Source organism: Sinocyclocheilus grahami, unplaced genomic scaffold (assembly GCF_001515645.1).
Source record: "Sinocyclocheilus grahami isolate Dianchi unplaced genomic scaffold, SAMN03320097.WGS_v1.1 scaffold106.1, whole genome shotgun sequence".
NCBI lineage: Eukaryota > Metazoa > Chordata > Actinopteri > Cypriniformes > Cyprinidae > Sinocyclocheilus > Sinocyclocheilus grahami.
In genome coordinates this window covers 709,213-730,141 of record NW_015505285.1, presented here as the reverse complement: position 1 = coordinate 730,141, position 20,929 = coordinate 709,213, and the positions used below count along the sequence as shown (strand labels likewise).

The 20,929-nt window shown below is 36.4% G+C and overlaps 2 protein-coding genes and 1 long non-coding RNA gene across 3 annotated transcripts; all 3 read left to right on the top strand.

Annotated features, from left to right (window-relative positions):
- The first annotated feature begins 8,309 nt into the window (after window positions 1–8,309).
- Window positions 8,310–9,115, top strand: LOC107588593 (uncharacterized). The gene is made up of 3 exons (XR_001609604.1): window positions 8,310–8,337; window positions 8,647–8,773; window positions 9,088–9,115. It is a non-coding gene; the product is annotated as an uncharacterized lncRNA (long non-coding RNA).
- Window positions 9,116–14,029: 4,914 nt separating this feature from the next.
- Window positions 14,030–17,804, top strand: LOC107588591 (cytosolic 5'-nucleotidase 1A-like). The gene is made up of 6 exons (XM_016276740.1): window positions 14,030–14,221; window positions 14,487–14,654; window positions 15,951–16,080; window positions 16,352–16,474; window positions 16,601–16,785; window positions 16,918–17,804. Exons 1-6 carry the CDS (start codon window positions 14,099–14,101, stop codon window positions 17,293–17,295), a joined length of 1,107 nt encoding a protein of 368 aa, XP_016132226.1. The 5' UTR covers window positions 14,030–14,098; the 3' UTR covers window positions 17,296–17,804.
- Window positions 17,805–18,861: 1,057 nt separating this feature from the next.
- Window positions 18,862–20,726, top strand: LOC107588688 (retinol dehydrogenase 14-like). The gene is made up of 2 exons (XM_016276899.1): window positions 18,862–19,222; window positions 20,214–20,726. The coding sequence occupies exons 1-2, from the start codon at window positions 18,980–18,982 to the stop codon at window positions 20,724–20,726; spliced, it is 756 nt and encodes a 251-aa protein (XP_016132385.1). The 5' UTR covers window positions 18,862–18,979.
- Window positions 20,727–20,929: the final 203 nt, after the last annotated feature.

Sequence of the window (20,929 nt, the reverse complement as noted above, 5' to 3'; positions counted from 1 at the left end):
CTTGGGATTTCAGCCTTTCTCATTGGACAAGCCCATCTTGAGAGGCGTGAATTTTCTCAGACCTTAAAGGCCTCACATCAATGACCAGCCTCCAGTTGGTGGTTCAGTTAGATTCTGAGAAGATGTGAGCTAGAATGCTCCTAAGGACACCCTAAGTTCACGCCAAGCCTCGGGCCTTGACTTTCCATTCACCAAGATCATCTGACTCAAACTGGTACTTTTTCATCAACCAACTTCAGCAAAGATCAACTTGAACCTTCAGATTGCATCAAACCTCTCTTTCAGACAGACGAGACGTGCAAGTATTCAAACTTAGTCTTATTAATTGATACATTAAGTATCATTTGCACCTTTTTACAAAGGTGTGTTTGAACTCAGAATCTGACGTATCACTCAGGCTTAGATCTGTTGAATATGCAAATGGTTCCATAAATGTCATTCCTTATGTCTCTTTCTGTACTGAGCTAAACTTTAACCCTTTCCTATACCAACTGTATGTGTGTGTGTGTGTGTGTGTGTGTATGTGTATGTTAGACTAGTTTAAGTGTTTATGTAGTTAATAAAGTCTTATTTGTATAACACTTGAGATTGTTCATTGTTTGCTCATAACCGCAGTCCCTAATCATGCAGATTTCTGCTACATGCTCTGTGTAGTATTGTACAGTAAGAAAGTTATTTCCCTTAACCAGGAAATTAACGTTCTTAGAATTGACAGACAGTTGACCCTGAGAGGTCAAGTAAATACTTACAGCGGATCTAAATATTTATAATTAATTATAACTAGTTATGATTAATTATTCATATTTCCCCTTTGAGCTGATTCGCTACATTACAGTGGATGAAAAGTCACTGTCAACTACAACCCTAATTCCAGAGAAGTTGGGACGTTTTGTAAAAATGCAATAAAATCAAGAATCTGTGATTTGTTCAGTCTCTTTAACTTATTTAATTGACAAAATTACAAAGAAAAGATTTCCAAAGTTTTCACTGACCAACGTAAATGTATTTTGTAAATATGAACAAATTTAGATTTTGCTGGCTGCAACACATTCCAAAAAAGTTGGGACAGAGGCAAAATAAAAGTGAAAAGGTTATAGAATATCCACTTTAAACTGTTTTGAAACAGTTCACAGTAAGCAGGTGAATTGGTAATGGGTCAAGGTATCATGTTTGGGTATAAAAGGAGAATCTCATTCTTTAAAGCAAAGCTGGATCATGGCTCATCACTTTGTGCCAAATTTCATGAGAGAAGTGTCAAACAAATCAAAAATCACATTTCGCAATGCAAAATCACAAAGAATTTAGGTCTTTCGCCAACTACCACACATAATATTGTGAAAAGATTCAGGGAATCCAGAGAAATCACAGTACATGTAGAGCAAGGCAGGAAACCTCAGTTGAATGTGCTTGACCTTTGAGCCCTCAGATGGCATTGCATAACCGTCATCCTAAAGTGTTAAAGGTCCCCTGAAACGCTTAGAAACACGCAGCGTTACTCTATGTGTTGACGTCATTTTAACTGAAACAGGAAGACAGGGCGGGACATATCAAGCAGCCCCGCCCCTTTTTAAAATAGCCAATAGCGTTAGTTTATATCACAGCTTGGGCTAGAGCCGTTGAGCTCCGTAAAGCCGCATCTGACAGGGTATGCCAACCACAATCTCATCCATATTGCTATAAAATATAGCATTCTGTGTAGAATTCAAATAGCTCCGATACATTGTGATCCGCTCTGTGCTATCATGTCTCTGGACCAGAGCAGAATGTGTGTGCGTGGTTAGCGTGACAGTGCGAAACCAGACTTCTTTTTTTCCTCAATGGAAAGCATATTTACACTGTTTGAATCGTTCCCTGTCCCCTATATATAGCTCTACGTGCCATTCACTGTACAGAAAATACTAAATCTGTGGACAAGTGACCGATTTCAGTCGCGGCTTCAGCATCTATTTTATAGTGTAGGGGGCGGGCGCTTCGGATTCTAGAGAGCATTTGATTGGACAGAAAGTTTGATGAGAAGCTGAAGTTCGATGTGACATCAAAAAAAATAATTGAGCCGTTTTGGCGGAAGTGACTAACTGCAAGCTTTGAATGCTTATATCTTCTAAATGCAAATTTTGTCACTGTTTTGGAGCACACTGCCTTATAGATAACCTTAAGACTAACATATTGATACTAACACCTAAAAAACTTTAATTGTGATTTCATGGGGACTTTAAATATAGCCACATGGGTTCAGGAGTACTTCAGAAAACTGCTGTCACTTTCAGTCTGCTGCTGCATCAAGAAATGCAACTTGAAACTCTGTTACTCTAGGAGAAAGCTATACATCAATTCTATGCAGTAATGCCGCTGTGTTCTCTGGGCCAGAGCTCATCTCAGATAGTCAAAAAGACAGTGGAAAGGTGTACTGTACTCAGATGAGTCCACATTTCAACTTGTTTCTGGGAAAAATGGATTTCGAGTTCTCAGTCCCAAAGACCAAAGGGACCATCCAGACTTTCATCAGTGACAGACGTAAAAGCAAACATCTGTCATGGTATATGATCACATCAGTGCAAACGGCATGGGTGACTTGCATGTGTGTAAAGGTACCATTGACATGGAGGCATATATTGGAGTTGTACAGAGAAATATACTGCCGTCAAGATGATGTCTTGGGAAATCCATGGTTATTAGATCAAGACAATGCCAGCTCTCATTCTGCATGTGCTTGCTTCGTAGACTCCGAGTGAATGTGCTAGACTGGCCTACCTACAGTCCAGATCTGACTCCTATTGAAAATGTATGACCAGTCATGAAAAGGCAACGACAATCACAGACTGCTGAGCATCTGAAGCCTTGTTTCAAGAGAGACTGGACAAAAATTTTGCTTGCAAAACTTTAACAATTAGTATCCTTAATTCCCAAACAATGAAGCATTGTATTTAAAAGGAAAGTTGATGTGACACAGTGTTAAACGTGCCTCTGTCCAAGCTTTTTTGGAATGTGTTGCAGCCAAATACTTTTAATACAATGATTGTTCTATGAATGAATTGTTGTTGTTGTTGTTGTTGTTGTTGTTATTCATTTTAAGAGACATCTTGTCTTATATTAATCACAAAATATATATCACTGAGAAGAGAGTCAAAACCCCAGACAGAGATATAGAAAGACTGTCAGCTGTATAAAAAGTGAATTACTTGTACAATATTATATAACTAGTAATATAATATAATATAATATATAGAAGTATTATATATTATATAATATTTCATAGGGGTGTGCGATATGATGATTTTTGATCGTGGACGATAATGTCTCCACAATCTGCTTTTGAAGAAATATCGTATCGTGCAACAGCACACATTCAATCAGTTACAGTTCTGGAGCTTCCGTCTCAATCTCAATATACTGTAGGTTACAACGCGACATACATTCACATCAGTGTCAATTCAGCGCTAGAGTTAATCTCATAGTACACTGCACTTATTCACAATCACAAAAGTACATTATCTGCATCTGCTTTAAAGCCTTGTCGGTTAAACTTTTCATTTGCGTTGTTTGTTTGTTACGTTGTTTGTTTTTCCACGTTCTTCAAAATAGCAATTATGTTCAACAGAAGAAAGAAACTCATTCAGGTTTAAAACAAATTTTGAGTGAGTAAATGATGGTTTAAAAATAAAACACTATTGACAGATTTGACAGAAAGATGACAGAATTTTTATTTTTGGGTAAACTATTCCTTTAATGTTAATAAAACAACAAAACACAAAGAAAAATCACTCACTACTGTTAACTGAAAAACTTTAATACAGTTGCTTTGATAGGAATCAATCTATAGAGTTTTATTTTTATATTTGTTCATTCGATTACTTGAATGCTCCTGCTAAATGCACCTATTGTACCTTAAAATAAAGCACTGTTGTTTTATTTGTATAATATGTGTATTTATAATGTATATCTTTGTTCTTATTTTTTAATGACAAAGATTTTTACCTTTGCTCACTTTGGCCTAAATATCTGCCATTCTTTTTTATATTTTGTTACCTTGAAAGGCTTTGTCTTTATAATATGGAAATTAGCTGTAATGCTGACAACTTGCAAAATAGTAAAAACCAACATGACAAAGAACCGTGATAAAATCGTGAAATTTCTTAAAAAATCGTAATATATTTTTTCCATATCGCCCACCCCTACTTCATTACATAATATTTTAAGAATTTGGCTTTAATGCAATGTTGTTATTATTATTATCATTATTATTATTATTATTATTATTATTATATAATTAATTAAATAATATTTTAAGAATTTGGCTTTAATACAATTATATTATTATTATTATTATTAATTTTAAGAAACATCTTGTCTTATATTATCACAAAATATATATCACTGAAAAGAGAGTCAAAACCCCGGTCAGTATTTATTACTTTTAGGTGCACATATTCCAACTTCCAGATGTAACAACATAATTTCACAATGTTAAGAACTAGCTTTTACTCCAAAACTAGCTTACTAAATTCAAGCCTTCTAAAGGTTGATTTTGTACTGCTGCATTTCACCAGTTCTATAAACCATTCAACACCAGGCCTACAGTCTCCAGTGGACATTAAAGACAACAGAGGACGGAGTGCTAACAGGGTCACTGTTGATCCTCATCAGTACTGGGCTCATATCTGTCAAGCGTCCCCTCTGGATCTAGAATCAGCTCCCAGTTTTCTATATGATTATGTTTGTCAGAACACAAACTGAAAAACACTGATGCCAGACCAGCACTCTTCACCCTGAGAAGTTAAATGGGAGCACAAGAAGTGAGGAGAGGGTTAGCAAACCACCAAACACCATCATTAATCACAGCTCAGCTCCGGCCAGAGTCACTGACAGTCCACGACCACTTCAGTCAGCCAGCCCATTTGTTAACTCGGCTAAAGCTGGTTTTTATTAGCTACATGACAAACCGACTTCTAACTGTTTTACGTATTTGGGTTCTTGGCCCTATGGGGGAACATTGGGCGGATCGTGGGAATCAGGCAGATTTCAAGCTGGTTCTTTAATTGCTATGAATGTTCAGTTCAGTTGATCAAACCAATCATAATTTAGTTCTACTGCAACGAAGGGTGAAAACGCTACAAAGGTTTTCCACAAATTCTGATGAAGACCAGCTATATGCTCTAAATATGATCTGAAAGGCAGCCGCTTGTGACTTGGATGGGACTTTAAAATCTTACACACTGTAAAAGAGTAAAGACGTTAGTGATTTTGGCTGATATATCAAACTTCTATTGGCAGATGTTTACAATAAGCTGTCAACTACACTTATTCTGAGACGGTCAGAGTTTAGATTTAATATGACCTTTGACCTTTCTAGAAATTACTCAGAAGTTGGACCTGCTTTCCTACTGTTTACTTCAGACTAGTGGTTTTTAATATAGTTGATGCCAAGGATGGCCAAAATGATGACTTTTCCTAAAATATAAAGATGACATTTATGCTGTGCGAGAAAAAAAAAAAGCTATATTATAAAGACATGTTGTTCACAAAATGAAATAAATGAGGCTTTTATGTTGTTACTGTATCGAAGCCAAAGCAAATTACATTAAAATATCTTGCATAAAATAGACAGCATTTTTTTCAGTATCTTCTCTTCTCCACACTATTAGAGTGCAGTGCTATTTTAGCCTTATTTTATAGTTTTTATTAACATTTTGATTAATATTTTTGTCATGTTTGTTTTTTATATTTCTATTTAGTTTACTATTTAAATTAAACTTATATTTCATATTTTTCATTGAATATTTATACTGTATTTTGTTTCATTTTTATTTGAAAAAAATAATGATTAAGTGATTTTTTTTTAATTGATGATAAAAGGATTTTAACAGTTTCAGTTAACATTAACAAAACTGGTTAGACGTATACAACTTAAAAGAAACATTTTCAGTTTAAATAACCTTGTATAGTGTGCTTCACAATAAATATTGTTCCACAGCGATTTTCAAACTTTGACAGACTTTCAAATCTTCCACAGACCTCCTAGAACTCTGATGCAGGCCCCCTGGGGGTTCCCAGATCCCATTTCGAAAACCCCTGCTCTTAGAAATACTAAGAAATTATCTTGTACAGTAGACTTATTTCATGCATTTAAGCACGAAAATAGTGTTTTGTCACAGGATCATAGAAAATATTACATGTTCCCACTACTCTGTGACAATCACGTTCACTCTTAATAATCTTATCGAAATAAAACCAAAAGCCATTCTCAACCTCAATCTCAGGTCAACTTGTAGAACAGCTTTTCTCTCTCTGCATCCACTATAAACCCTCATTTCTGTGGCCTTAGTCACAAGTTAAATAAACGGCAGCTGCTGGCCGCACCACAGAGGGTGTTATGTAGCGGGAAACAGAATCAGGACTGATGACAGAAATCAGCCTCCATTTATGTGTAAGAGATTCCCAGGTGTGCCTCTGTGTGTAAGTGTGTGTTAGTGTGTGTGAAGTGAGAGATACCCCCACAGGATTATGGGCAATTACATCATTGCTCCAAGTCTGAGAAAGCAGTGAGAGCTCTCATTTTTAACAGAAAGTAAAGTATTCACTCCAATAAAAAGTATGTATTTTTGCGTGGAAACACATTTAAATACACTCACATACACACTCAATTGAAAAAAAATCCAAGATGTAATACAGTCTCGTTACATGTTCTGATGATATTAACCAGATGTAGGCTTAATGGTACATTAACTTCAAAAAACACTGTATAATAAATGCACACACATATACACAGAAACTGGAATGGCCTATAAAGTGTTTTGTTTATTTCAGGCTAACCACAGCTAAAGTAGAAAAAGGGACATGTTAAAAAAGAACGAGAGAGCAGGACTAAATGTTTGAACTACATGAATAATATATGGAGAATGAAACAAGGACAGAGTGAGATGGATTTTCTGGGACACACTCAATAGCTTTGTTTTGAGCTTCCTCATGATCATATATAGTAATCTCTTTAATGCACTGTTCACTATTGACTGTAATCCTTAATAATAATTAACCAGTAAATCCTGCTGAAGATCTTGTTCTTCCATTGATAGATAAAGCTAATGATCATCTCAATTGCATCTGACTGGCTGCCAAACAACATCAATTCAGTCATGGAGCATGCAATCACTTGATAATGTAAGAATGTGAACATAAAATATTGTGTTAAATAAACACATATGGGCAATAAGAAGAAAGTACCACTAAGAAAATATAAACACCTGTACAAACTAATTTAAACGTACTAGCCATCACTAATTTATCGCAACTGCAATAATTAAAACTACGAAAAATGAAAAAAAGAAAGAAATAAAAATATGCCTTAACATGACATTTGCCACTTTCATTTAGAAAAAAATAATATAAAGAATGTAATATACATCACAGTAGTATACAAAAGTTACAAAAGTAGTATACTTTGCAGTTGGCCAAGAAAATGCTTTTGCATACAAAATCTATTATTTAAATAGAGTTACGAATAATTATTTTCTGTAGTAAGAGACAGCATGGGACAGATACTCTTGATAGAACAAATATTGTATTCATCCCGGAACATTCCATGAGATGCAAACATCATCTTTGCATGTAAAATGGACAGCACTGGGTCACGCATACACGCACACATTGGCCATAGGTTTGAAATATACTATGAATACCGATATCAATAGTTTGCACTGTTCCTTCCTTAAATAATAGTTTCTTTGTCTGCATTATAATGATGAGATCTGTGGCGTTAAGATCTGACCATCAATACCCCAAAGATCCTGGCTGACCTAGATGGTCATGACTAGCTGAACTGTGATGATGTGTTGAATTGCCAAGCTTTGACATGTTAATAATAATAGCTAAATTAATTCAACAAACCAAAGGTATTTATTTAAATATATAAAAATCTGGCAGCATTATTCACATTTTATTTTGAAAGCTTTCAGTTTTCTCATTTTCCAGTGTGTTACTTTGCGGAACATCTGCACCATATCCTTAAACAAATCAAGGTTCATGTAAAGAATGAAAAAAAAACTTTATATGACACACCTACCATTTAAAATGTATTTTGTTACAGGCAAAGAACAGAAATCAAACAACAAACACAGCAACGTCAATATCGTGAAAACAAAATCATTCCTCAGAGCTGACAAGCTGTGTTCAAGTTTCCTAATTAATAATACTGTTGTACTATTATCTAAAAATCAATTATTTGTAACCAACCTGCATCTTTGTTTTTCAGTGACACCATACACCATTGCTGTGTCTCCATGTGCATTATTCAGACAAGAGACAGGATATATCTACCCAGGAGTTGCTTTTCCATTTGTCAAGGTAAAAAAATTACAGTGAAAATGTATTTTCCTCCATTTTAACAGCATATTGTCTGTATTAATCAGTAATGCATCTTACCAGTAGACCCAGTGCTTTTTGTATATACAGTATTGTGTATGTGAGGTTTATTTTCATTTTTTAATGAAAACATTTATTATTTTTTAATTAAAATAAAAAAAGTTTATTTTCTCTATCTGACACTATTCAACACTAACTTAGTTAAGCAAAGATATAAAAGCTATTCAACTAGTTGGTTTAATTTGATACAGATGTTTGCATTTACACTGTATTTTGATCACTCTGCTCTAGGCTCTTACAATGGTGAATCAACGTTTGAGTAAGCTGGAACCAGCCGTTAAAGAGTGGTTTAAAATTGTGTTGATACCTACCAACAGTCAGGACATGGATCCCCTAAAAAAGAGCATTGAAAACCACAGTAAGAGTAGAGGAGTGCTTTTCTATTTATTTATACAGTAACTAGAAATGAATAGATCACCAAAACTTTATTTTTTGCATGGAACACATGCATACTTCTGAAGAACAATAATGGTGTTCTTTCCCATATAAATGCATGCAGCCTGTTATTCACATTAGGATATCTCATGGCTATACTTATTACACTATAACATACAAAACTTTCTCTTGTGGTCCATGCAAAAAGAAAAAAAAGTTGTTGTTTTTTTTGTGTGAACTATCCTGTATCCTTCTTCCTGTTGAAGAAGAATCATATTTCTTCTTTTATTTCAACAGAAACTTGAAGAAAATAAGATGTCATGTTATTTTGCTAAACCCAGTGTTGTGATGCTGTCTGTGCAGATCTGAACACTGATCAAATCTGAGATTACTGGTAAAAAAAAAACTCTTTGTTCATCTTAATGAGATCAAGCTTGTTCTCTACCCGTCCACAAACCCACGAAATGTTAAAGAGGCCATCAATGCCTTAAGATTTTTTTTTTTCAATTATAATTTTTTTTAACATTAACTTTGTCAAAGAGCAATTTCAAATGTATACAGCCCTCTTTTCCTTTATATTACTACTTACTCACTACAGCATATACTGCATTGCCAATACTGCTGCATTATGAAATAATTCTCAAAACAATGTTCACTTTTCTTAGCCGTTTTTGCAAGTAATTTTAACCAGAGGCGGACAGTAACTAAGTACATTTACTTGAGTATTGTACTTAAGTACACTTTTTGAGTATCGGTACTTTACTTGAGTATAATTTTTTCTGGAAACTTATGACTTTAACTTCACTACATTTGAAAGACAAATATTGTACTTTTCACTCCACTACATTTCTATAAAGGTCCTCGAAGTAGAAAGTCGTTAGCAGCTTTGAAAGTCAGTGGGTGATTTTTTTTTTTTCTAATCTAAAAACTGTCTTTTTTTCAGACAGTTTATCAGTAATCACTCTTGGGGCTACATGAAGTGATTTCCCAGCATTTTTTGTGAGCACTGACCAGTTCCAAATGTGGTATTTATTTACAAAAATTCAATAATAAGAAGTTAATATTGTGGTTTATATTAGACACAATATTGTCTGATTTTGCAAAATTGTGTAAGTGAAAATATTACCTATAAAGCCACAGAAGAACTGTTGTGCGTCTCCTAATAAAACAAAATAGGTGTTTGACTGAAGCAGCACTACAGACCATTCTGTGTATGACATCAAAGTACAGCGAGAGCGATTAGACAGCATTTTTTTATTTTTTCTTGTGATGTCAAATAGGTCTTGCGGTTTTGATTTTTTGTTAAAGCAAAGCTGCTGTTGTAAAGTTATACAGCTACAGTTGTGTTGCTGGGTTTTAAAGCAGGTTTGATTTTTGATTTTCTTCCTTATCGGTCTGTATTTACAGCAATTTCACTGTCCACTCTGTTCAAATGTGGATGAATGGTTACACATAGATGTGTCCAGAGCTGTGTGAGATCACTACCATCCTGCTATTGTGGGGCTGTAATGGTGATAAATAATAATTTTTTTGTTTCGTTTTTTCCCCATAGGTTTTTAACATTTTAAAAGCTCTTTATTCCATAGATACTACAAGCTAGTCAGTGTATTCAGTAGGTGTAATGTATTCTAAGTTGCTTCAAAGTATTGCAAGTACTAGTACGTACAACAATAAAACTGACATAAAAAAGGAAATTTACTTTTGGTACTTAAGTACTTTTAAAAGCAAGTACTTCTGTACTTTTACTTAAGTAAAAATCTGTCTTTACAACTTTTACTTGTAATGGAGTAATATTTGACCAGCAGTATCTGTACTTTCACTCAAGTAATGGAGTTGTGTACTTTGTCCGCCTCTGCTTTTAACCAGCATAAAGCCCCGTTCACACCAAGAATGATAGCTATAAAGATAACGATATTAGCATCCACAACATCGAACAATATCATCTGTAAGTGCACGCTCCTCTGCTGCTTTAAAGGAGACATATTATGCCCCTTTTTACAATATGTAATATAAGTCTCTGGGGTCCCCAGAATGTGTCTGTGAAGTTTCAGCTCAAAATACTCCACAGATCATTTATAATATCTTGAAAATGCCTATTTTGAGTGGAAGCAGAAACATGCTGTTTTTTCGGGCCTGTCTCTTTAAATGCAAATGTGCTGCTGCGCCCCGCCCCCTTTTCCTGAATAGAGCTGCATCATTACAGCTTGGACCTGCTAAAAACATCTGTTTTGGTTCTGATTATCATGTTTATCGTGCTGAAATCACGCGTTTTAAACCATATGAGTTTAAACTTGTGATATACGGTTTTCTGAGTGCACTCATCCGAAGCACACGGACAGAAAGCGGCTGTCACAGCATGTGAGTACTAAACTAAGTTCTCATTCACACACAAGTTTACGTTAAAAACACACGAGTTACAAAAACAGTTGGTTATGTCTGTGAAGGTAAACGGCTGGGAAATAAATTGCATGTTTATTTTAGATCTGTGTGGCAGCAGCAATATACAGTAAATAAATCAATAAATCCACTGCTCTCTTGCCTGCTCTGAGGCTGGGACTCTAAATAGTGTTCTGTACTCGTCTGTGCAGCCAAAGACAGAACAGTTAGCATGTTTTGCTCAAACTTTCGCTATGGCATTAGAACTGGTACACCATTGTCGCATGTGAAATCAAATGATGGCGCTGTGGGTGTAAACTTACAGATTAACCCTTAAATGCATACCTCGGGACATCATTCTCTACCCTCTCCCTCCATTTTTTTAAGTTAGACATCAACTTTCTTAGTATTCCTCAATCTATTAATTATAAACAATATAACAAGAAAAAAATAGTAAAATATAAAAGAATGCCAGTTTTCGGATTCATTTTTTGTAAAAAAAAAAAAAAAAAAAAAAAAAAGGGTATAGGGTCGCTAGAGACCCGAGGTATGTAAATGTGTAAGGATTTTTTCCCTGCGCAACTATATTTACATATCTGATGAATCAATATGTGCAATGCATCTTTTTTTCCTCAAGGTGGCACTGTTTGATACACAATGATGACAACGTTTCACTCATAATTACTGCAGGCATAAAAAAAACGAATATCATCAGCAAAAATTGAAGTGGTTTGAATGGCTTTACTGCAGAGCAATTACTATACGCAATGAAATATAAATGTCACTGTCATTTGATGCTGGATGTGGTGAATAAGCTGCCAGTGATCAAAATATTAAATATGAAGTCATTGAAAACGATAGTTTTGAGAATATGGCTGATATCGTGAATATGAGCCAGATGCTGAATGTACTGTGGAAGTGCACTCTGACGATGACAGCGATGGTAAAATCATCTGCTCAAATTGAACCCTTTTAAGTTTCAAAAGGTAACAAAATATGCTTTATTTTATTCTTCTGTGAAAATATCAAGAGAGTTTTTTGCTATTGCAGCAGTTAGAGATCAATCCATGCTGTATATATAGGTCTGGGTCGCTAAAGACCCGAATATGTTATAATGATTGGCGAAACATTCATGCATTTAAGGTTTAAGGGGCGGTAATATTATAATGAGATCCCTTTGCCACGTCACCAAGGGAGTGAAATCAGACGCACTCGGTTTCTCAGATGCTTGCAGAAAAAGGCTGACCGAAACAAAGTTACTGGGTTAATCTTTTTCATGTTTCCTTGGTTGGTAGATGCACCGGGGACCTGAATATAGCACTTAAAACCAGTAAAAGTCAGACTTTCATGATATGTCACCTTTAAATTCTCAAGCTCGTTATAGCAGGATGGATTCTGATTGGCTGTCAATGTTTTTTATCATTCATCAGCTGGAAAAAAAATTGTTCTAAAAGTGATTCCAACGATATGGTTTCTCTGTGCCTTTATCGTCATAGTTGTGGTGTGGACTCTGCTATTCTTTAAAGGGGTCCTATTATGCTTTTTCACTTTTTCAACTTTAGTTAGTCTGTAATGTTGCTGTTTGAGCATAAAAAACGATCTGCAAGGTTACAAAGTAAAAAAAAAGAGATTTTATTTAACAGAAATCACTTTTCAAAAACTACAACGAACGACTCGTTTAGACTACAACGCATATTTTCCGGGATTTGTGATATCACAAATATCGACAAATGGGACGAGACCTGGTTGAGCTGCACTAGAGAAGGCAACGAGTGTTATCACTATGCCGGAGACATGCTAGCTTTCCCAAGGCAGACGAACTTAGAGTGGTTACAATCATCGGGGTTTAAATCACGCTCAAATTGATTTGATTATGACGGAATATTTACACTGAAGCTTGCAGGCGGCTATGGTAAGGGGCATGGCATTTCCCGACCAGGCGCCGAGTGGTGCCAATCACAACACACACTGGCTGTGCTGAAAGCACTCAAACTTCATATATTCCTTAATGACCAGATGTCACATGTTAATGGAGCCCTTCAATATAGGGTTATTGGTGCCCATGTACCTTATGGTGTGAGGAATGAGTGCGAATAAAGCCTAATCTTATTTGTAAAGGGGTGACAATGCCATACAGAACCATACTTTCTTCTGCAACATGATCTATAATGTCAGGAAGGATACATTTGGTAATTATTTCCAGTCTTGTTAAGGCTTAGTGTAAATTAAATTAAGGCAAATACTGATTTTAAGGTATTGTTGAGCTGGTGATTATATTTTAATGGTGAAATGAATCAATAAATCATTTTCTAAATGGCTTTTTCTTTGTCCAGGATTCTTCCTATTAATGAACAGAGAATATGAAGACACTATTTTTCTCTCTTTTTTTATCATATAAAGAAGGTATTTTTAACCTTTACTCTGAGGACAAGTTTTCTTGTTTGTTTGTTTTTTCTAAACCAAGATGTGTCATTTAATTGGGGCAAATAGTATAGATATAAATAAGAAGTAAAAGGCCGGTTACTGTTTACTATACTGTAATTATAAACTAATTCTACACAATTATAGCTCCAGATTAATGAGCATCTAACCTTTATCTTATTTTATATTTAGGCTATTTGTGATATGTCAACACATGGTAACTAAAAGTACATCTGTCTCCAGACAAAATAAATGTTACATTTAAATGATGTAGTGAAGTACATTTACAATGACACTTTTAGAGAATTATGAGAAATTGGAGCGATGTAAATATTTAATGAATCAGTTATTTATATATGTAGCTTTTTAAATCGATAGCCTAAGTCAGACACTTGCCCAGGGCTTGTGACGTCACTGGGTCGTGTTGATGCTGACTCTGAGAGGAACTGAACAACAGCAGCAAAGGACGCAGGACACAACAGTCTCCCTGCCAGTCTGCCACCATAACATTATGAGCAAACCTGAAGGCACTGAGAGAGGAGGACAGTCCAACTCCGACAACGGCGAAGAAAAAGACTGGGCAGCTGTCAAAGCATTATTTGACAACGCGAAAACAACGAAGAAGCCCCGTCCGGTAAGAGATTGTTTGTGTACAATAACTGAATGACAGCAGCGTCTCCCGCATCCGATACCCAATCTACAATGCTAGCAATAATGCTAGAAAAAAGCTTATATTATACCAAAGATAGCTGTCTACACTGAAAGCGAGCGCGTTCTTCGCTTGCAGAATCGATGGTGCGTACAGCAGCGCTGCACATAGCTACAGGTAACTGACCACATAGAGCAGCTTGGCTGTCGTCTACAGCTGTTGTAAACATTTGCTTGCTTTTAACTTGCAGCCCAAACCCAGCAACGCTGTAACCATTGCGGTGTCTTCGCGAACGCTGTTTAACATGGTGAAGGAGAGGAAGGTGTTTGAAGAGGAGGGGCTGGAGAGGTACGTCGCGCACCAGCTGGAGCTCGAGGACCAGCCTTTTACCCCAGGGGTCTCGTTTCCTTTCGTTAAGGTAACAACAGGTTTAAGAACTACAAAATGATTTTTCAAACAATATGTAAAATAATGGTACTACTATATTCCAAAACGATCTAACGCTGTCTGAACATAACACTCACCCTACCTCCATCAGCACCTGTCAGGAACCTGATGCCACAGGTAATGCAACTGGACATTTGTATATAGAGTGCAATGGTGGCCACCCCAACTTTTCAGTATTTTTCCCATTATTTGTTTTTTATTTTATTTTAAGTTGTTATTTGAAGACTTTGGTTTGAAGTATGTGTACAGCTTTATCGCTTCAATCCCGCATTGTGAAGGACAATCAAATGAAAAACTTTTTACTCTGAATAGTTATTTTGTCATGATTTGTTTGTTTCAATACTCTGAATTGGGTAGATTTTTTGCAGAATCATGAGTAATATAGCTTTTCACCATGCAGGAATACTACTATTAAACAAGATTATTTAAAAGCTATGCATACATATACCATCGCATGCATATAGCATTGATTTACAACTTCATAGCTCTCAGAAGGTCAGGCTTTTTAGATTATCATTCAAAATCAATTCCCCTATGGAAAAAATGAATTGGATTTTTTTTATGTTCAGAACCCGACTGATGCACTCTATAGCAGCACCTCGCAACACACCTCGGTTCACATCATCTAGGTATATTACTCCTGAAATCTCCTTTGGTATTGATTACAAATGACATGACTAAAAACTGTATTCAGTAATATAACCATGTAGATAAAACCTTTTAGGTAATATAATTTGATTACCTTTGATCTAACTCCTTTATTTGGTGTAACACAAGAATAGTGTATATGTATAGAAATTGTTTATTAGCACTGACAGCTCTTAATTTTGGCACAAATAGTAAGAAAAAAAAAAGAAAGAATGAATGAACGGATCAACCAACCAACACTGACAACCCCTAGCACAGGTACTCCAGTATGAACCTGACACACATCAGATAAGCTGGTTGGGCCAGTTAGGGCCAATTAAATTTGCACTGATGCAAATCTACGGGAAAATTTGTAGAGAAACATGGAAAACAAATGTGTCCTTTCACTTTTGTTCATGGATGGACTTTAGTCCTTTTTATTGCAGGGCAGGACTCAAACACTAACAATCAAGACTCAAACATAACAGCATTATTGTGTCCTGCCCACTGTTTATGGCTAAAAAATATCATATATTGTTACACTAATCCTCCATTAATCACATCAGTATTGCCTAACGTGGATATCCTTAGATATCAAGGGCCATGCCTTTAGTATTTACTGTGTTTTTCTAATCGACAGGCCCTGATGAATGTAAATGCTCGTTTGAGAGAACTATACCCAGACAGCGAGGAGCTGTTTGATATTGTGCTGATGACTAATAATCACGCCCAGGTCGGAGTTCGCCTCATCAACAGCATCAATTATTATGGTAATAACATTTACTAGCCTACAATTTAGCCTTTGATAGCGAACATCATTTCATTCTTTAAAAGATCTGTATTCTACACAGACATAGACCAACATGCACCAAGAAAAAAAAAATAGGAAAAAAGTCTGTGCAGGCACACAGATCAAAATTTGGATAAAGACCACTACAATGATTTACATAATTTTTTCATAAGGTTTGCAGCACACAAATGCATATGTACTGCATTCTACATACTATACAAACAATAATTACATAAATTCTCTCTCTGCAGATCTAACTATAGAGAGATTTTGCATGACGGGTGGTGAGAGTCCAATTGGTTACCTAAAGGCCTATATGACCAACCTCTACCTGTCCAAAGATTCAAAGAAGGTACAAGAAGCTATCGAAGAAGGTATTTAAAAAAATGTATGCATTGTGATCTAAATGGGATTTTCATTTCACTGAAGAAGAAAAACTTTAAAGTCTTTAAATTAGCTGAACATGAAGCAAAATTTGCTTTAAATGGCCATTTTCACAGGAATAGCAGCTGCCACAATGTTCGCCTGCGACAGTGAGAATGAGCTCAGTGACACGCAATTGCGTGTAGCCTTCGATGGAGATGCAGTTTTGTTTTCCGACGAGTCTGAGATTATTGTAAAGGAACACGGATTGGACACTTTCTTTAGGCACGAGAAAGAGTTTGAGAACAAGCCTCTTGCTCAGGTAAACTAAGACTGGGTAACATAACTTCTAATGTTCATTATTAATACTGTTACTAATATTTTCTCCATGTCGTGTTTGGAGTATGCAATGTCCCTTTTATCCTTGATTTGGCATTGCATCATCCTCTTTTAGGGCCCCCTGAAATGTTTCCTGGAAGCACTGGGTAAACTCCAGCGCAAGTTCTATGCAAAAAACCAAAGAAACAGCTGCCCTATTCGCACTTACCTCGTCACAGCTCGAAGTGCTGCCAGTGCTGGGGCCCGCGTTCTGAAGACCCTACGGAGCTGGGGGTTGGAGGTAGACGAGGCCCTCTTTTTGGCTGGGGCTCCTAAGGGTCCTCTCTTACAGAAGATCAGGCCTCACATCTTCTTTGATGATCAGATGTTTCACATCGAGGGTGCCCAGGAGCTTGGTACAATCGCCGCTCATGTGCCCTATGGGATTGGACAGAAGTATCATAAGGGGAAATGCATAGATACAAGTGATGCAGAAAAAAATGAAAAGATTTGATTATCAAATGCAAATGTCCCAATTCTTTAGGTACCTCAACACCTATTTAGTGTCTTACATTTGATCTATACAACAGCTAAAATATAAATGTTTACTTATATTAATAATGAGCAGGGAAGTGAAGCACATGCATGAAAGTCTCTGCAAGTTATAGGTAATTGTATTTATTTATTTGGTTGCATCAGAGAGTTTTGAACCTTGATCTATACAGATAGTTTAAGTTAAATGAATTGCTGGAAATATAAATACAAAGACGCTAAGGTGCTCAAAATGATCTAGTATATTATGTACTGTACTAATGCGTCAGCACTGTAAGGTTAAACTACATGCTGCAGCCCTTTCTTTTTTTTTCCAAAGAGAATAATGTGCAATTAGATGCATTTACCAATCTGTATGCCTTGATCACTATGATTTTTTAAGATGTTTAATCAAGAGTTTAATTTAGAATATTTAATTCTATCTCAGGGAACGGTCGCCGTGATTTTGCCAAGTAAGACATGTTCCTGGATCAACATTACGGTCCAAAAATACAGACTTAACCCAATCCCCATAATTGTTTCCTAAAATCAGAGGGAAATGATAGCTGATTAACAAGGGTGTAGAAAAACTGACATTTCCTGAAAAGTTATCACTCAATTCTGATTGGTTGATTGGAATGATGTTCCAGGATCAACAAGGATGTTGATCCAGGAACATGTTGTACTTGGTCAAATCACGCTTACCCTCAGGGTCCATACATTGCAACTATCGGTATTTTATTTATAGTGCAAGATGTTATTCTTCAAGGTAAATTTAGCAGATGTTTACCTACATTTAGATGTTTTGTTGTAACTTCTTCACTGCTGTACTTTGATATTCAGACTCAATCCTCAGGCAGTTTCCTTCACTGATGTGTGTGTTGTCCACCACCAGTGTTCCTGACAGACCTTGCCACAATAATAAATGAACTAAAACACTGAAATAAGGATAAGAGTGTGAAGAAACGGATATATTGTATTTACAATGTATCATCCCTGTGTGTTTACCATGAGGTGTATGTATGTTTAATTTTGTTTTGTCCACAAAACAAAAATGTGTTGTTGACTGTTAAACACTGGATTTATTCATTATGATAACATAAATGAGTGATCTTATTTGGTTTGTGGTTTATCTAGAGCTATTTAGTTTGTAGTCCTAAAACACAGATTTGAATACAAACATAGGTTTAGGAAAAGAGGTTTAGGAGTTTATGTACTTGACAAATGTTGTAGTCCTTATGTGGCAACTAATTAGCAAAAAAAATAATAAAAACATAAAAAATCTTACACAAGTGCTTATTCTCTTTAAACATATTGCTCTGTACTAAAGGCTATATTTGAACTTCATGTCTATTGTTAATGAAAACGCAATTTCAAGGATTTTTTAGATGTTATTAATTTATCTCAAACTAATCCCTGTTCATCGATTACTGCGGACACGTGTGATTTGCGCTTTCATTGCTTGACCAAAAAGCAGTACACATGCGTTGCGACTAACCCCGCTATGAATTCTGGGTAATGTAGTTCAATAACATGCCAGTTACTTCCCCACATGTGCGATTGTTTACGCCTACAAACCTGCTCATGAACTGGACGTTGTTGATGGCCCCAGAAGGATCAACAGTCAAGCTATACCCCATTCTAAACATTTGGATGAAGACCTCGATATGTTGCGGGGCAAAACTATTATCGTGACCGGGGCAAACAGTGGCATTGGAAAAGCCACGGCTGCGGAGCTGCTGCGGTGTCAGGGCCGAGTGATCATGGCATGTAGGGACCGAGAACGGGCGGAGAAAGCAGTCCAGGAAATCCAGCAGGAGGCCGGAACAGAGCAAGGGGAGCTAGTGATCAAACTCTTGGACCTGGCGTCGCTTAAATCTGTCCGTATTTTTTGCGAAGAGATAATGAAGGTACTAACGTTACACCAAACCAAGCACAGAGCATTTGTTTCTCATTTCAGATATTTAGAACGCTCCAGTAAATATAGGGCACGCGTAGCACGCTTTGGTCTAATTGGTTTCAACTAAGAACAAGTGCACAATACCAACAGCCAAACAATTGTGCGCGAACGTCACGCGCTTTTATGTAAATGATATCACGCTCGAGACGTTTGGGAAGAGCACGTGGCTGCGCGCGCATGAAACCTTTTTCGAGTGGAATTCATTGGCAAGCTTAAAAAAATCTTTTTGAAAAATTGTGTATCTAAACAATACTGTGGGGGAAAACGGGCATAGTTAATGATCTCTTGTTGTAGATATATTTTGTAAACAAACATTGTACTATTGTGTATGTAATGTTTTTATTTTACTACATTAAAAATGGGGGGGCAGATACAGCTCACTGAACACACTTTAACACACTTTTTTTCGTGACAGCATGTCCCAGTAGAGTGTGAGAACAGTAAAACATTCAGACATTATAGAACAAATAATAATAATCATGAAACCCCAAATATATAAAAACGTTTTGTATAAAATTACCACAGTATTGTGTTGGCCAACATATATTTTAATTAATATATTTATATTTTAAAACTTAAAACAAACTTTTAAAACAAAATAGTCTAAATTTAGGCCAATGGGATGACTGGAAAACTGTCCCAGTTATCTTGACTGAACTAATATAATACATATTCAATGATGTATGTAAGAGTTGATTGTGTTTGAGAGTTGAAAGATTTCATTGTGTATTGCTGTTACTACTGTTTTATCTATGGCCCATTATTTAAAATCTTGTGTATAAAAAAAAAAGAATAGACACTCAATAGAAGAGAAGTGTATCTAAATTAGCGTAGAATAAAGTTTCATTGATTTCTAGGGTTGTGGGTTTGTTTTTTCATCTTCTCATTCTTGTGTTCAGAAATAACTTTACAATTTGCCATATCTGTTGTATCTCAAACAGGAAGAGTCAAGGATTGACATCCTGATCAACAATGCTGGAATCTACCAGTGTCCATACACCAAATCAGAAGATGGATTCGAGATTCAGTTTGCCGTCAATCATCTGGGTCACTTCCTGCTCACTAACCTCCTGCTGGATCTCCTCAAACGCTCTGCTCCTAGCCGGATAATTGTAGTGTCCTCCAAGCTCTACAAATACGGTGAAATAAACGTTGATGACCTGAACAGCGAGCAGAGCTATGATAAAGCTTTTGCCTATGCACGGAGTAAACTAGCCAATCTTCTATTCACTCTGGAGCTCTCGCACCGACTCGAGGAGACCGGAGTGACAGTAAATGCTCTCACCCCAGGGATTGTGCAGACTAACCTGGGCAGGCATGTCCACATCCCAGTGCTGGTGAAGCCACTATTTAACCTGGCTTCACGGGCCTTCTTCAAGTCCCCTGAGGAAGGTGCGCAGACTTCTATCTATCTGGCCTGCTCTCCGGATGTGGAGGGCGTGACAGCCCCATAAACTTTTAACCAATGCAGTCTGAGCCGGAAAGAGAATTGATTAGTTCATCTCTCGAGTCTTCGGGTTTGAGTCGTTCATTCATCACGTGACAGCCCCATAAGCCCAAACCCAAAGACGTGTCAGATAAGAGGTGAGGTGAGCTATTCATAGACTGAAGACCCAGGTAAACAATGAATTCATCTTTTCTGTTTCTTATAGCAGTT

Coding starts and splice junctions, on each gene's coding strand:
- LOC107588688 (XM_016276899.1), top strand. CDS start 18,980: ATGTTGCGGGGCAAAACTATTATCGTGACCGGGGCAAACAGTGGCATT. Junction 19,223..20,213: donor TTTGCGAAGAGATAATGAAG/GTACTAACGTTA, acceptor TATCTCAAACAG/GAAGAGTCAAGGATTGACAT.
- LOC107588591 (XM_016276740.1), top strand. CDS start 14,099: ATGAGCAAACCTGAAGGCACTGAGAGAGGAGGACAGTCCAACTCCGAC. Junction 14,222..14,486: donor CAACGAAGAAGCCCCGTCCG/GTAAGAGATTGT, acceptor TTTAACTTGCAG/CCCAAACCCAGCAACGCTGT. Junction 16,786..16,917: donor AGAACAAGCCTCTTGCTCAG/GTAAACTAAGAC, acceptor ATCCTCTTTTAG/GGCCCCCTGAAATGTTTCCT.